Consider the following 14,150-nt stretch of genomic DNA (forward strand, 5'->3'; position numbering starts at 1 on the left):
TTTGCCACTGAATAGGTACCCGAATAGACTAGCAGAACAAGGGGCAAAAAGGGCGTAGAAGGCCAGCAGAAAGTTGAAGAAATCGGCTACAGAGAAGTTAAGAAGTTGGCAACAAAAGTAGCCAAGCATGGAGAAAGAAGTTAAAGTGAACAAAATGGGACCTGAGGATGCACTGAGCGAGGAGCATTGAGCTGCATAAAAGTGAAGAAAAAGTGAAGACTTTTCAGTAAACATGAGAGAAAGCTTCCCCTTATCACCGATTCCCACAGTATGTGGGAGATTTTTTTTTTTTTAATTTTGCGTTCAACGTTTTCTTCTCTGGTCATTCAGTGAAGTCGTATTTTGCATTCCACCTTTTCATCCTTGATCATTTTGGTGAGGTTGTCTGGGCTACCCAAAGTGGGGTGGTTCATGTCACAGGGTGTCATTGCGTGCTGTGTGTTTCTGCAGGGAGACGCTGGAGGCCCTCCTGCAGCGAGCAGTGGCCCACTGTCCCAAGGCCGAGGTTCTCTGGCTTATGGGAGCCAAGTCAAAATGGATGGCTGTGAGTAGTACACTGTCTAGTGCATATATCCTCTCTAGGCACCAGTTAATTCTGCCACTGAAAATTTAGCTTTGCCACATTTTTTTGCACCTTTCAGCTCATTAAAATTATACTGCAGCAAAATAAATAAAACTTGAAGCACCTGTCCAAGATTACAATATATGTCAGTGAATGAGGATTCTGTCTTGGTGTTGGCCTATCTTAGACAAATGCTTTGCTCAGAGCTTGTGTAAAAGCATTTCTCAGAGGAAGCGTGGCTGTCCTTAAAGTAGTGACAGTACATTTCCTTCATTGTGAAAAGTAGTATCTGTTGTTTTAACCGAGTTGAGTTCACCGAGAGATTAAGTGTCCCAGCAAGTTAATGCTGTTACGTCTTCCACGGTGACAGGGCGACATCCCGGCGGCACGGAGCATCCTGTCACTGGCCTTCCAGGCTAATCCCAACAGCGAGGAGATCTGGTTGGCTGCCGTCAAGCTGGAGAGTGAGAACTAATGAGTTTGAGCGTGCGCGTCGACTCCTCGCCAAAGCACGCTCCAGTGCCCCCACTGCCAGGGTGAGTGCTGCCCAGCTGTGTCTGGTGCAGTGAAAACTCGTTATAACGAAGTTGAAGGGGAAGCCACAATTACTTTGTTGTATTCATTACTCCGTTATATTAATTTTGCATGTACTGTAGTATGAATCTCTATGGGGATTTAAAGGGGAATTTTACTTGCTTTGTTATATCCATTATTTCGTTAGACTTCGTTTCGTTGTAACGAGGTTTGACTGTATATATTTTTGAAGGCAATGTCTTCCTTGGTGAGTTACCGCCACTTTTCTGTATCGTTTGTTTCTAAACTCTATTTCTAGCCTCTTTCATGGGCAGAATCCTATGTTAGTGCAGTGTAAAAAGCGCGGGAAAACTGATGATGACGACTGATGATGATTAGTCATCATTTATTCAGAGATCCCCACTGTTGATGATAATGATGATTGTGATGGTGGTGGTGGTAACTTACGACAAAAAGCATTGGAAGGATTCAACCTCTACTTGACGTCGCTCAAATGTTGTCGCTCCAGCTTCGCTTTCACAATACAGTTAAACCTGCTTATAACGAACCTCCATATAACAAATTCCTGGATATAACAAAGTTTTTCTATTCCCCGCCGTTACTTCATAGAAGCACATATATTTGAGACCTCTATGTAACAAAGTGGCAGCGGGAGACCCCCCTCAAAATAACGAATTTTCCCCCGCCGACAACCTAGAGATTTCGCCCCAAATTTTGTCATTCTTACGCGATCAGCAACCGGAAGCACCTTCTCCGCCGCGACGGAATGCAAAGCGGCGGCATCACGCTTGGCGCGCTCGAATTCATGGCGACTGCGAGGCGAGAGCGAACACACGTGTGCATGCGTGCGAGCGTGCGCGAGGCAGGCCTGCATCCCTTGACCCAGCGATCTTGTCACCGCGGGCGTGACCTTTCCCCCTCCCTTCATTCAAACCTGATCCCGCCGCTTGCTGCAGCTGGCCTAGCCCGCCAAGCCGGCACTCTCCTTTTCCTGTTGATGTTGCCAAATAAAAAAAAATGATTTTTTTTTTCAACGCGCTGGCAGCACCACTCTTTGGTTACCTGCGCAAGTCTCTGCGCTTCACTAACGTTACACTAGGTGACACTATACGACACTACGACGCCATCGTGTCGCTCGCTCTTCGTTTCCGACACCTCGCGCTTGTGCGAAACGACAGGCACCCACGCATCCAGTACCTGGTGTGACATTCCAAGGGCTGTTCCCACTGCTGTCAAAATCGGATTCGATGTTATAGCCACGCGAAGCTTCTCGATCACTTCTCGTGATCGAGTTCCCGAGCGCCGTGCGATAAGGACGGAGCAACAACGCAAGCGGCGGCAGGCTGACCACGAGTCGGCCAACCCCGAAGTCGTCGCTTCTGCAGATCGCTGTCAAGATACGGCGTGCGCAGCTGTGCAAACAGTTGCTACCAGAATACAAGCCCCCCCCCCCCTCCTTCCGCGCTGCTTTCCTCTCTTGTGTGCGATTCGGCTCACCGTCGCATGCTTTCACTCGCACATACAGCATACGGCGCGCGGGGACAATGTTAACACCCTTGGACAAATTTATACGGTGCATCGTGACAACCACGACGGCAAAAATGCGCCTGGAGTGGAAATATATGGCACCATACGCTTGCTCGGGACCCGCGTTCACGGAGTGAAACGTCACCTTTTTTTTTTTTAAATCGCTTACCGAACGAACAGGTGCGTCTTATACACCAGTGCGACTTATATACGTTTTTTTCCCTAAAACACTGCCGTTTTGCAGGGGGTGCGTCTTATACAAAGGTGTGACTTCTAGACCGGAAAATATGGTAATTGGTCGGCTTAACTATCCACAAATGAAAACTCACCCCATCATATTATACATGCTACTATAGCCTATGCATTATGCTTTTTGGGCTTAAATCAGAATTTTGAGGTATCAAACTCAGTGTAGCTTAAATGATATGTTGGGAATTTTAAGGTTAAACATGGAATGCTTCTCGGCCCAACATTGTGCGTGATTTGAGAGGGAAAATCTACGATCTAGTGAAATCCGGTGAGAATGCAGTGGAAATCCAAAGGAAAGTTGGTCAATTAATCCAAAGCAAGTCATTCGTTGACCATACAGCAAATACTGAGTGTTTCATAAATATGCATGCATAACTCTTCAGCTACACCGCTGGCTCATTCGCTCTGCTATTTTGCACAGTGGTAGAGTTTTCCTATGGATGTAGTTTAATGGCGCATTTCTGGCATTACTTGCCCTTTTTTTTTTCTACAATAATTCCAACGGGCACGTCGTCTGCGGTGACTGCACTCAAACAATGTTGATTCTGCTGCAGCGCACCATCTGTCACAGCTAAAAAAAAAAGTTAAAGGAATGAGAGAAACCACTCTGTGCTTTTTTTCAGTGAAGTCATGCCAAACTGTACAATAATGCACATCTCAACCACCGTTCCCACAGCGACTGAACGACTATAGCGCCAAATTTCTAGCTAGTACCTCAGTGTGAAATTCTACGGCCAGTTCCGATGTGTTTGTGTCGAGCCAGCACCTGGGAGATTGTTTGCACGTTTAGTAAACCCTCGCTCTAATGAAGGCAGGGCCAGGACATTCACTTCGGTATTAGCGTTATTTCGTTTGAACCGGAGGAGCTGTAGGACACTCCAAAAACACATATTAAAGCAAAGCCTAACTCGATACCGGCACCATGAAAAGCTGCGAAGTTCTGCTGGCCCCCTTGAACAGCTGTCTTGCTTGTCGGTTACCATGTGGATACAGTTAGCCCAAGGGGCTGCCGCCACCTTCATAGCGTTATTTGCCTAGGGGGCTGCTCTGAAAAAAATACACTAATTGGAATCCTGTATGCGGCATCGAGCGGCCCGGTGTGGATTTCCTGCTTCGAATTACCAGGTCTAAAACGCGTGCACTGCGATTGGGACCACTAAAAGTTTCTAATAAAAGAGGGTATTTCGAATGAAGTCACTTCATTATAGTGAGGGCTTACTGTGTGTCATTCTCTGGATGTTCTGCGCAGGTGATGATGAAGTCTGTGCGGCTGGAGTGGGCGTTGAAGGACCTGCAGCAGGCCCAGCAGCTGCTGGATGAGGGGCTGCGCCTGTACGCCGACTTCCCGAAGCTGTGGATGATGAAAGGGCAGATTGAGCAGAGCCAGGGGCAGACAGACTTGGCACGCAGCACCTACAACCAGGGGGTAAGTGGCACCAGCCATGGTGGCTTGTTTCCATCTTGCTTTCCTGAGGAGTAGCCCTGACATAGATAGACAGGCAGTTGAGCTTGCGTCATCGTGAACTGGACAACGCTTTATTTGTTGTCTCCTTGTCTTGCTACAACCACAGCTGCAATCACCATCACTTGCCTATGCGGCTGCACTCGCCTTGTCAGTGACATTCACTAGCTCATCGAGGTCTTGTCTATTTGGGTGCACGTTTGTGAGTCTAGTCTGTTGGTTTCAGCTGAGTCGCTGAAGCTTGTTGCAATACAGTTGTGTGCAAGAGCTGCGCATTTTTTAAAGCGAAGCTTTCTTTGCAAACTACTGCTCGAATCATCGTCGTCGCTTTTTCTACAAGTAGAAGCTGCTTCCGTGGGTGGAAGTGCGCGAGAGAGTGTGCAGTCACTTGATGCAGGGTTCCCTGCTTCGCCCCCTGATTGTCTTGCCCTCCGTACATCATGGGCTGCGAAACCTACTGGGCACCGACATTTTGCCATTCTTATCCGCACTCCCTCCTTACTTCGCACAAGGGGTCTGATTACCAGTAATGTACTCCAGCAACCGGCCAGCCGCCAAGACATGCCTTGTGCATGAGAGGCCCCATTACCACCAACACATCAGTGCTTCCACCCGAGGGGGTGCCAGCGCGGGTTGTGCCAGCGCGGGTTGTGCCACTGTATCTTACTGTGGCCGCTGTATCGTGTTCTCGCTCACGATAAACACAGCATGCGGTTGCAACTGACAGTTTTTCTGATGCGGTGCCACAAATACTTTTACGTACGTCTAAATCGACGTGTCCATTGTAGAGACATGCGAAATCTCTTAAATATCATGTATCAAAGGAAGGGATCGCTCGAGGATTTTGCCACTGAATACAACACACCTTTGCTCTTTGTATGCCATTGCAGCTCATGACCGTTACGGGCGAGTTATGGGATGTACTTGTTGCCGAAAACTACTGTGTATTTCTTATTGTGGTGTGCCGTTTTGGTTTGTCATCTCATCAAATCCAATTACATCATTTTCCACAGTGCCATGCTTTTCCTTGTTAAATTTGTATCGAAATTTTATAGATGCAACCCAAATGCGATAAATAGTATGTAAATGTATGCTGGCTATGACAAACCAACATGGTTGCTGCCGTACATAGCGGCCATGAAAACCAATTATTTTTCACTTGCCAAAGGTAGCTCAATCACTATCTCACCTGCCAATTGTTGATTACGTCAATTAATGTCATCGGCATGTAAACACGAAAATGGGGGAGTTTGGTTCATCAGAACCATGCTATGGAAAACTGAAGCCATTCTTGAATGCAGGCCCAGCATGCAAAGTTATGCAGTAAAGTAACTATGGGATCATGCGAAATGTGGACTGGGTGTTATATTTGATAGAACTCTCGCACATTTAAAGCCTTATTCTTGCTTTGTAGCAGAGTGTTGCACCACGTCTCTGAACCAACTGCCCATACAACACATAAGAAGCAATAAAATGCCCCTTTCTGTGTTTGCACTATGGTTTGTGCTGCGTCCTTTTTTACCAGGAGCACTTGAGGCCCCACACTTCGAATGCTGCTCGGGTAGGTAGGTCATTGCCCCGTGTGCTTCCATGCAGCTCAAGAAGTGTCCCACATCAGTGCCCCTGTGGCTGCTCCTGTCTCGGCTCGAGGAGTCGACGGGTGCACTGACCAAGGCCCGCTCTGTGCTGGAGAAGGCCCGACTCCGCAATCCCGGAAGTGCAGAGCTTTGGCTCGAGGCCGTGCGGGTTGAGGTCCGTGCAGGGTTCAAGGAGATTGCCCAGACCCTCATGGCTAAAGGTCAGCACCTTGCACTACTCTCGAGAGGCCCCCCCCCCCCTCTTTTTCGTAACTGACCCGCAAGCTGCCCCAACTATAATAGCAAACGTGATTTCAGTATTTCGCTTGCACCTGGACTATTTAGAACTGACGGAGTTTAATTTTATTGTAGCTAGATAATCAATTAGAATGCTCTAAGCAGTAGTTAGAAATAAAGCGATTCTTAAAGGGTTCCTGAACCACTTTTTATTGAAGTCGAGAAATGGATTTGACGTTAAAACAGACTATTTTAGAAATACCTCGCCACAGAAGTTACTATAGTGCGTTCCGCAGAAGCAGAGTTAATGGCAGTCAAAGATCGCCTGTTATCTCCTTCGCGGTGCTCCCAGTCCTTCAATGCCTTGCACTGCGAAGGCTACGGCTGAGCAGGGTGGTGCCCACAACGCTCCACCTACTGAACGTCACCATGGCACGCAGTTCAAATTTGTTTTTGGATGCATAATAGTAGTAGGGCTGCAACATGTGTGTGGGCATCCAGATAGGTGCAAGCACCAGCATTCAATTGTCAAAACTGTTCTGTTCCTGTCGCGCTTTGTACAGCTATGCAGGAATGCCCAGCCAGTGGCATCCTTTGGGCCGAGGCCATCTTCATGGAGCCCCGCCCACAGCGCAAGACCAAGAGCGTGGATGCGCTCAAGCGCTGCGAGCATGACGCCTATGTTCTCCTGGCTGTCAGCAAGTGAGCCAACTTCTTTCACTGTCTCTTGCTTCGGCCTGTTTCAATTATCGTCTACTTGAAATTTTGGAGCACTCCTGTTAAATTAGGCTTTGACTTTGTTGGATAGAGGCTTTTTATACAATTTCTGACATGTCTGTATTGACCATCTGCGGTTTGGTGATTGCAACTGCAACCTGGTCTGTGCAAGCTTCTGTTGCACCATTGCAGCTTGTAACTGGCACCCACGCCTATGGGGCTACTCCACCTATAGGGGTGCTTCTGTTTTGTTTTTTGAAGCTGTTATTAAATGCACTGAATATTCTAACTTGCTTTCTAACATTCTAACTTGCAGAGTCCATATGATGGATAACAAAACCAGAGACGGCACTAAAGGGAAAATAAGGCATTCTTGTTTCTATATTGTTATTAATTTTGGCTGAAGTCTCTCTGTCTGAAACTTTATTCCCTCAATGCCCCATCGAGTATACACTTCTTGAATTCCTAAACCTTTGTTTCTTCATCTACATTGTCAGCAATCACTGCATGCTGCAGCAAGTGCTTTGTAAGTGTACGGGTCTCTCCCATGAAAGACACCAAGATATCACATGTTAATTTCACAAATGTACACTGGGGCTCTCCTCTTCTTACCCTGAGAGGTGTTGTGACAGCTCCAAAATATGCATCATCCACCTGCTTGCCGACAGAGCATTTCGGTCATCCCGAAATAGAACATGTTGTATTTGCCATATTTACTCGAATCTAACGTGCACTTTTTTTCTGATAAAACGAGTCAAAAAATTGTGTGCGCGTTAGAATCGAGTACGACCGTAATCTGCGTTACCCTATCACCATCAGCATTTCAAAATGGCCGCCTCGAACACGCTTCGAGTCTAGCTGCCGTAGCTTCCTCCATGTGCTGTAGTACGTGTGCTTAGGCATTAGTCTACCATCTGTCTTCCCGTGTTCTGCATTTGCTCTATCAGCATGAAGTACCGAGTTCATCGTGATGGCGCACTTAAAAGGAAAGTGGACATGTGTGCGGAGACGGACGGCAATCGGGCCGCATCACAGGAGTTCGGAGAATCCGAAACTTGCGTGCGGAACTGGCGCAAACAGGAGGAGAGTATTTTCGCCAGCAATCAACGCGGAAGGGTTACAGTGGACCAAAGCAGGACGTATTCTGCGACGATCCACTTCGGCGATACGATCGCCTTGGCCCTTATCTTGAAACCGATCTGCGACGGGGATGCCTCCGCGTGCCGTGTTTTCGCCACTTATAGTTCGCGTTGAAGCGAGAGGCATGCTAGCACAAAGGTCAATTCGCTCGCCTCTGTTGCCGCACTTCATCACTCCAGCATTTTGAGAGCGAGTTTCCACGGTCATCGAGCGAGATGTGTTCATGTTTGCTTGTGTGCACGTGACAACATGCTTGTTAATTTAGTTAGTAAGTGAATGTTCACAAATTTATATGGCCGATAAAACTACTGTCCTTACTTCGTATAGCTGTCTACTAATTTGCTATCGAAATTGATGCTTTGCCTTTCGGGCGAAACCGACATTTTTTTTTTTATTCATCGCAACTTTAGTGCATTGGGAGTAAATTTTCGGTTTTTCCAAATGTGAGAAAGCTTTATTTCTGTATGAAAGCATGAGGTGCGTGGTACTGTAAATATTTTTCTTTTTGTCTTTTGGTCATGAAAAACGGGTGTGCGTTACAATTGAGGGCGTGTTAGAATCAAGTAAATACGGTGATGCCCTTAGGGCGAGAATTTTTCAAAATTCTCATCACCTGGAAATTCGTATGAATCGTCATCGTATCGTCGTAATGATTAAGCTGTATATTCAAAGCTGTTTAAATATGCAGTACATGAAGACGTGCACATCGGCCTTTTGCTTCCATTGCTCTTTGCAGGCTTTTCTGGACAGAACGCAAGACAAACAAGGTCCGAGAATGGTTGAACCGCACTGTGAAGATTGAGCCTGACCTGGGGGATGCGTGGGCCTACTACTACAAGTTTGAATTGCTTCATGGCAGTGAGGTAGGTGCTGAGTTGCCAGGCTGTAGTTTTGAGCAATTTCATTGGTGGGTAACTGTATTTTGCTTGCATAGCAAACACACTTCAGTTTCCTAAAAAATTGATGCAGTATATTAGAAGGGCATATTGATTATATGGGGCGAAATGTTTTAGTGAACATATCAGAACGTGTTTGTAAGCAGGAAGAGCAGTTCAATACAGTCAAACCCCGGATGTATCGAATCTCATGGGGATCACAAAAAAGTTTGATATACAGTCGAACCCACTTATAACAATAATATTCAAGTGCCACGAAAATTTTGTTGTTGTAACCGGGCTGCATGAAAAAAAACGAAATACCGTATATACTCAAAAATAGGTCGAGCACTAATATAGGTCGACCCCTATATATTGTGCTCTTCGAGAAATAAAAAGAAAATTGTTCGAATATAGGTCGACCCGTATCTTTTGAGAAACAGAAAAATTGGAACATGACACCTTTATTTACAGTATGCTCGGCTTGGCCACTCACTTTCGCTGCCACAAGCCACATCCTTCAGAACTGTCAGGAAAGTTGTCCTTGTCGGAAGGGAGAGTCCGTTGCGTCAGATGAACTTTTGGACACAGCCCTGACTCGCTTTAAACGTTACCCGCCGATCCCCTCTCGCTGCGCCAACTGCCGGGCTTTCGTCTGAATGTCCTCGCAGGGCACCTGAAAACCCTTTGCACGCTCCTCTTCCACATGAAGCCTCAGTTCTTACTCGAGAGCATTACTCGGTTGCTGGGCTGTGAAAAGCACGACACCGGCGGCTGCAAAAAGTTGGTCCCGCTGCTTCCTCCAACCTCTAATCACCGTTTCATTCACGTCGAACTCGTGCTGAGCGGCGCAGTTATTCGAGTTCGCGGCAAAAAGTACCACTTGATGCTTGAAGTCAGCGGTGTAGCTCTGCCGACGTGACATCATGCAACAACAAATGCAACAACAAATGCGAACCATGACGTAGAAATGATCGTAAAATGGTGAGGAAGAGGGAAACAACCAAACAACCGATAAACAAGTGTGTTTCCGCAGAAAGACACCGCTTCGGCCCTGCCCGCACGGCGGTTTATGCCCCAAAGTTGCATCGAACATGGCGAGAGCGTGCCACCCCGACTGATGTGGTACTTTTGCTAGCTTTGATAATGAATATAGATAGATAGCTAATTATGGGCAACATTTCCCGGGAAAAAAAGGTCGACCTATATTCAATACAGTAGGGGTATTGCAGTGCTGTTGTGAACAAATTATAATAGTGGGGAGGACAGTGCCCCTCCCCACCACCTTCCTCCATCCGGCTGCTGATTGAGTTGACTCATTTAACTGTTTAACTATGCTTCCTGCGCGCTCCAATCATGTGTAACAAGCCACGGCTGTCGGCATTCGAGAATGGCACTGCTATAACAACTGCAAAGTGGGGTCACGAGCGTCAAGTGACATGCGAGCTCCACCGAGGCATCGCTTTGGTGGCCTGAAAAGGGGCCTTTTAAACAATGCGAGAAGGTGGCTGCGGCTGTCTCTAAGCTTGAGAAATCCAGAAGAAACGCTGGGGCCAGATCACCGCGAGCATCTCGCCACGTACTTCTCACGGGCTTGCACGAGAAATCCCCATGTTCGTCAGCCTTGCTTGCCTTATGCGAAGCTTGCAGACATCCTTATCTCGTGAAAACGAAGCCCCGGAAGGACTAAATCATCTGCATGGCCTTCTACGAGGACAACGTTGAGGCAGTCTGTCCTACTGCATCATTGCTACCTACTGCATCGTCACTGTCACCGTCGCTATCTGATGCAAGCACGTTCGCAACGATCGCCTCATTGGTTAGAAGCACTTCATTTCCAAATGTATAGCAGTGCGCTTTCTTTTCACCGGCAACGTCGTGCATTGCCGATGATCAGCGGGCGTGTTACCCATCTAACGTTTCGGCGGCGAGTCAAACGAGGCTGGGCAATGGACAAAACCCCATGGCCCGAAACGACTTCGACGCAACCACCTAAGACGAGCACGAGTGACTTTATCCCACGAGTGACTTTAGCCATCGGCAGAAATGCGCAGCAAGAGCAGCACCCAGTGCTATCTGCTATCAGTGCAGTTGGCGCGGTCCATTTGTGTTTCGGAGGCTGGCGCAACGTAGAGCTATGGGCGCAGCCCATTCGTATTCAGAGGGGTGGAAGGGCGACGGGAGAGAGGCGCGTGAGGCTGGCGATGCTGAGAAGGCTGGAAAACAGCGCGCGGCGTCGTGCAGCGGCTCAAATTTCTTATTTTTCTTTTTCTTGTCAAGGATTTCGCATTCCATTTTCTTTTGGCACAGACACCCAGTAGACAAACTTCATCGTTATAACGGATAATGCGGCATGGGGGCATTGTAGTAAGCGGGTTATTTCACCATAAAAAGTATACAAAAGTTGATGGTGCAGCTGCTTCTCATTGTTATAACCAATATATTATTGAATCAAGGGGATTTTACTGCTGTTTGATATACACAAGAATTCCCTATATGTGAGTTCGATATATCCGGGTTCGACTGCAAATCCAGTTAAGGGAGATTGCTTTTTTTTATTCTTATAAATTGTTTGAACTTCTTAACAAATATTTCTTTCTCTCTGTTGTAGTTTTTAAATGTCCTGGGAAGATGTAAGTGCTTTAATTTAACCCTTTGACTGTTTTTTTTTGGGGGGGGGGGGGGGTAGTGACGCACCGCCACTGTCGGGATTTTTTCTCAGATATTATAAAAAGAACCAAACGGTTTAGTTTTTGGTTATGCAAAGGGAAAAAATGACACGGATAATGGCACATGTCATCCTTGGTATGGTCCTCGCGTTCCCGTCTTCTTTTCCCATCTGCTACCTAGTTTCGTTTTGTCGAGCGCATGTAAACATACTGGTAGTCAGCGACACTGAAAGGGTTAATGAGTGAAAAGTTGAAGGAACATTTAATTTGTGCGCATAATGGGGGCTGTACAATAGTATTGAGTAAATTGCTATGAATTCAAAATAAACTGCTTAACACAAGTACTAAATCCTTGTGAACTTCATCTGCAGGAGCAGCAAGAAGAGGTAAAAAGGCGATGTGTCATGGCAGAACCCAGGCACGGGCCAAACTGGTGCCGTGTTTCCAAAGACATTGCCAACTGGCGGAAGAAGACTGAAGACATTCTCCTCCTGGTGGCAAATGCTCTCCCTATACCAACGTAGTTACAGGAAACGGGATTGTTAGTTGTGATCTCTGCTGTAGTCTCTCTCTCTCTCTTTTTTTTTCATCTTCTTACTGATCGATTTTAACTTCTTCATTGAGAGGCATGCCAGGAGAAGACAGTTACAAAGGTGAACACTTGACATGGTGTGTTTGTGGCCACCCTGAGCAAAATGTGATGCAATTATGCTTCAAGGAAGTGTGCATTTCTTTGCCTATTAGTGGACTTTAAAGTCAGCAGCCACAACATGTAAAAATTACAGGATGCTGGCTTCATGACTGCATGGTACTTCGAAACACATCGTCTCTCTTACGCTGCTTTTGTGTCCGCAGCACACCTTCTGGCACTTACAGCTAAACGTGATGAGACGAGACCATTTGCCATCGCATTAATTCACATGTGGCTTGCAGAAAGAACTCATTAGCTGTACATTACTGCAAGACGAGTCAAGACCACTGAAATGCCTGAATGCAGTAAAAACGATTTTGCTCAGAGTCTGTTGCTGTATTAAAATGTACCTATTTGTGTTTTGGAAGTTCAGTGTTTCATTCCATGCAGAAGATACTTATACCAGTACTCGGAATTGACAAACTTCAACAGCGGCAAAATATGGTTGAATCTCGTTATAGCGAACACAGATACCCCAAAATGTTGATTATATCTAACTCTTGCTGAAGTTTCGTGCAAATTATATGCATTTAAAATGTTTTAGTGTACTGAATCTGCTCAGGCATGCAACGAATACAACGAATTCCCCAAGCGTCGTAGAATGCTCCAGGATCGAGTAGAACGCAGGTGCGCTGCATCTCTGACTGCAGCGCACCTGCAGTCAGAGATGATAGAGAGGCGGGCAATTGCAACCCCCTCTCTTCAGGGAGAGTCCATTCTTCATGTCCCGAAGCAGCAATTTCATTAATAACTGCCCAAACGGTTGATAGCATGGTTTCGCATTCTGCAATTTTCTCTAATCTGAGTACCTTGGCAATCTGCATATTCAGCTGGGCCGAGTACCTCAGGGCCAAGTAGCGCAGGTTCAGCTGGGCTGAGGTACTCGGCCCAGCTTAACCTGCACATCCTGAGGATGCTTAAGTTGTAGACTTCTGGTAATAAGTACTGTGGCTGCCTCAGCCTTGATGCGATGTTATTGTAGTGCAACATGTAGGGCACTGCACTTAAAGGGACAGTAAAGGCAAATATTAAGTCAAGCTGGAGAACTTCTAAGGCGTCAATATTATCGCAAACAGAGCTTTAGTAATTGAGAAATTTAGGTAAACGCAGGAACGATTAGAGACTAACCCGGGACATTCAACTACTAGCCCGATAAAGAAGGCACTCCTCATTATAATTCTATCACTAGTACTCAACCACTGGTAATAAAAACATCATTGTCTTGCATTATAAGAAGAAAGAAAATGCTACTTGTCCAGTTCTATTTGACTTTTAGAAAATATAAATCATCTACGTTACCCTTGTCAGCGACGCGGGCAGTTGAAAGGGTTTCGTTTTCTCCACTCTGTGCCGCCCGCGCTTTCACGTTTCAGTTGTTTCGTACTCGCATAGTGCTGCGCTGGTTTTGCTGGCTCGCGAGGCTCACACAAACTGCAATAAGCAGAGAATGACATGTCCGTGCGAAGTCGTGGGATTCCCGAACGGACCACCCCACTTGACCAAGAGCAGCTGCAGCGGCGAATCCAGCGCTCTGTCTTGGCTCGGTTTCTCAATGACTGCACGTTTACGTTTCGCGCAGAAAACGGTAGCGCCATCTGTCGAGCGCCGTTTTACTCACGGCAGTAAAGTGCAGTGATGGCGTATTCAACGTCACTACTCCCCGCTCAGGGGCCGATGATTTGAATTGCGCTAAAGGTATGCTGACCCCTCAGACGCAATTTTCTCGTAAGCTGCGTCATTTCTTGCCACAAAATAGGCACTGTGAGGTCTCTGGAACGGTATTTTAGGTCTACTTCGTATTCGCCTTTAGTGTGCCTTTAATTAAGCTCAGGGAGTGCCTTGAGGTCTTTGACCATGACATGATAAGGTATGCTATTCACTCCACACACTCGCACGCACACACAAAAGTT

At 46.6% G+C, this 14,150-nt stretch overlaps 1 protein-coding gene across 1 annotated transcript in view; it reads left to right on the forward strand.

The window, feature by feature from the left end:
- LOC119450685 (pre-mRNA-processing factor 6-like) overlaps nt 1-12,599 on the forward strand; it is a 77,499-nt gene extending 64,900 nt beyond the window's left edge. Inside the window, 8 exon segments of the mRNA XM_037714198.2 lie at nt 451-544; nt 933-1,034; nt 1,036-1,098; nt 4,122-4,298; nt 5,931-6,132; nt 6,712-6,850; nt 8,742-8,868; nt 11,921-12,599. Coding sequence (XP_037570126.1) covers nt 451-544; nt 933-1,034; nt 1,036-1,098; nt 4,122-4,298; nt 5,931-6,132; nt 6,712-6,850; nt 8,742-8,868; nt 11,921-12,073 — 1,057 coding nt within the window. The 3' untranslated portion in view covers nt 12,074-12,599.
- Nucleotides 12,600-14,150: the final 1,551 nt, after the last annotated feature.

The sequence above is a fragment of the Dermacentor silvarum genome, chromosome 4, assembly GCF_013339745.2.
Source record: "Dermacentor silvarum isolate Dsil-2018 chromosome 4, BIME_Dsil_1.4, whole genome shotgun sequence".
NCBI lineage: Eukaryota > Metazoa > Arthropoda > Arachnida > Ixodida > Ixodidae > Dermacentor > Dermacentor silvarum.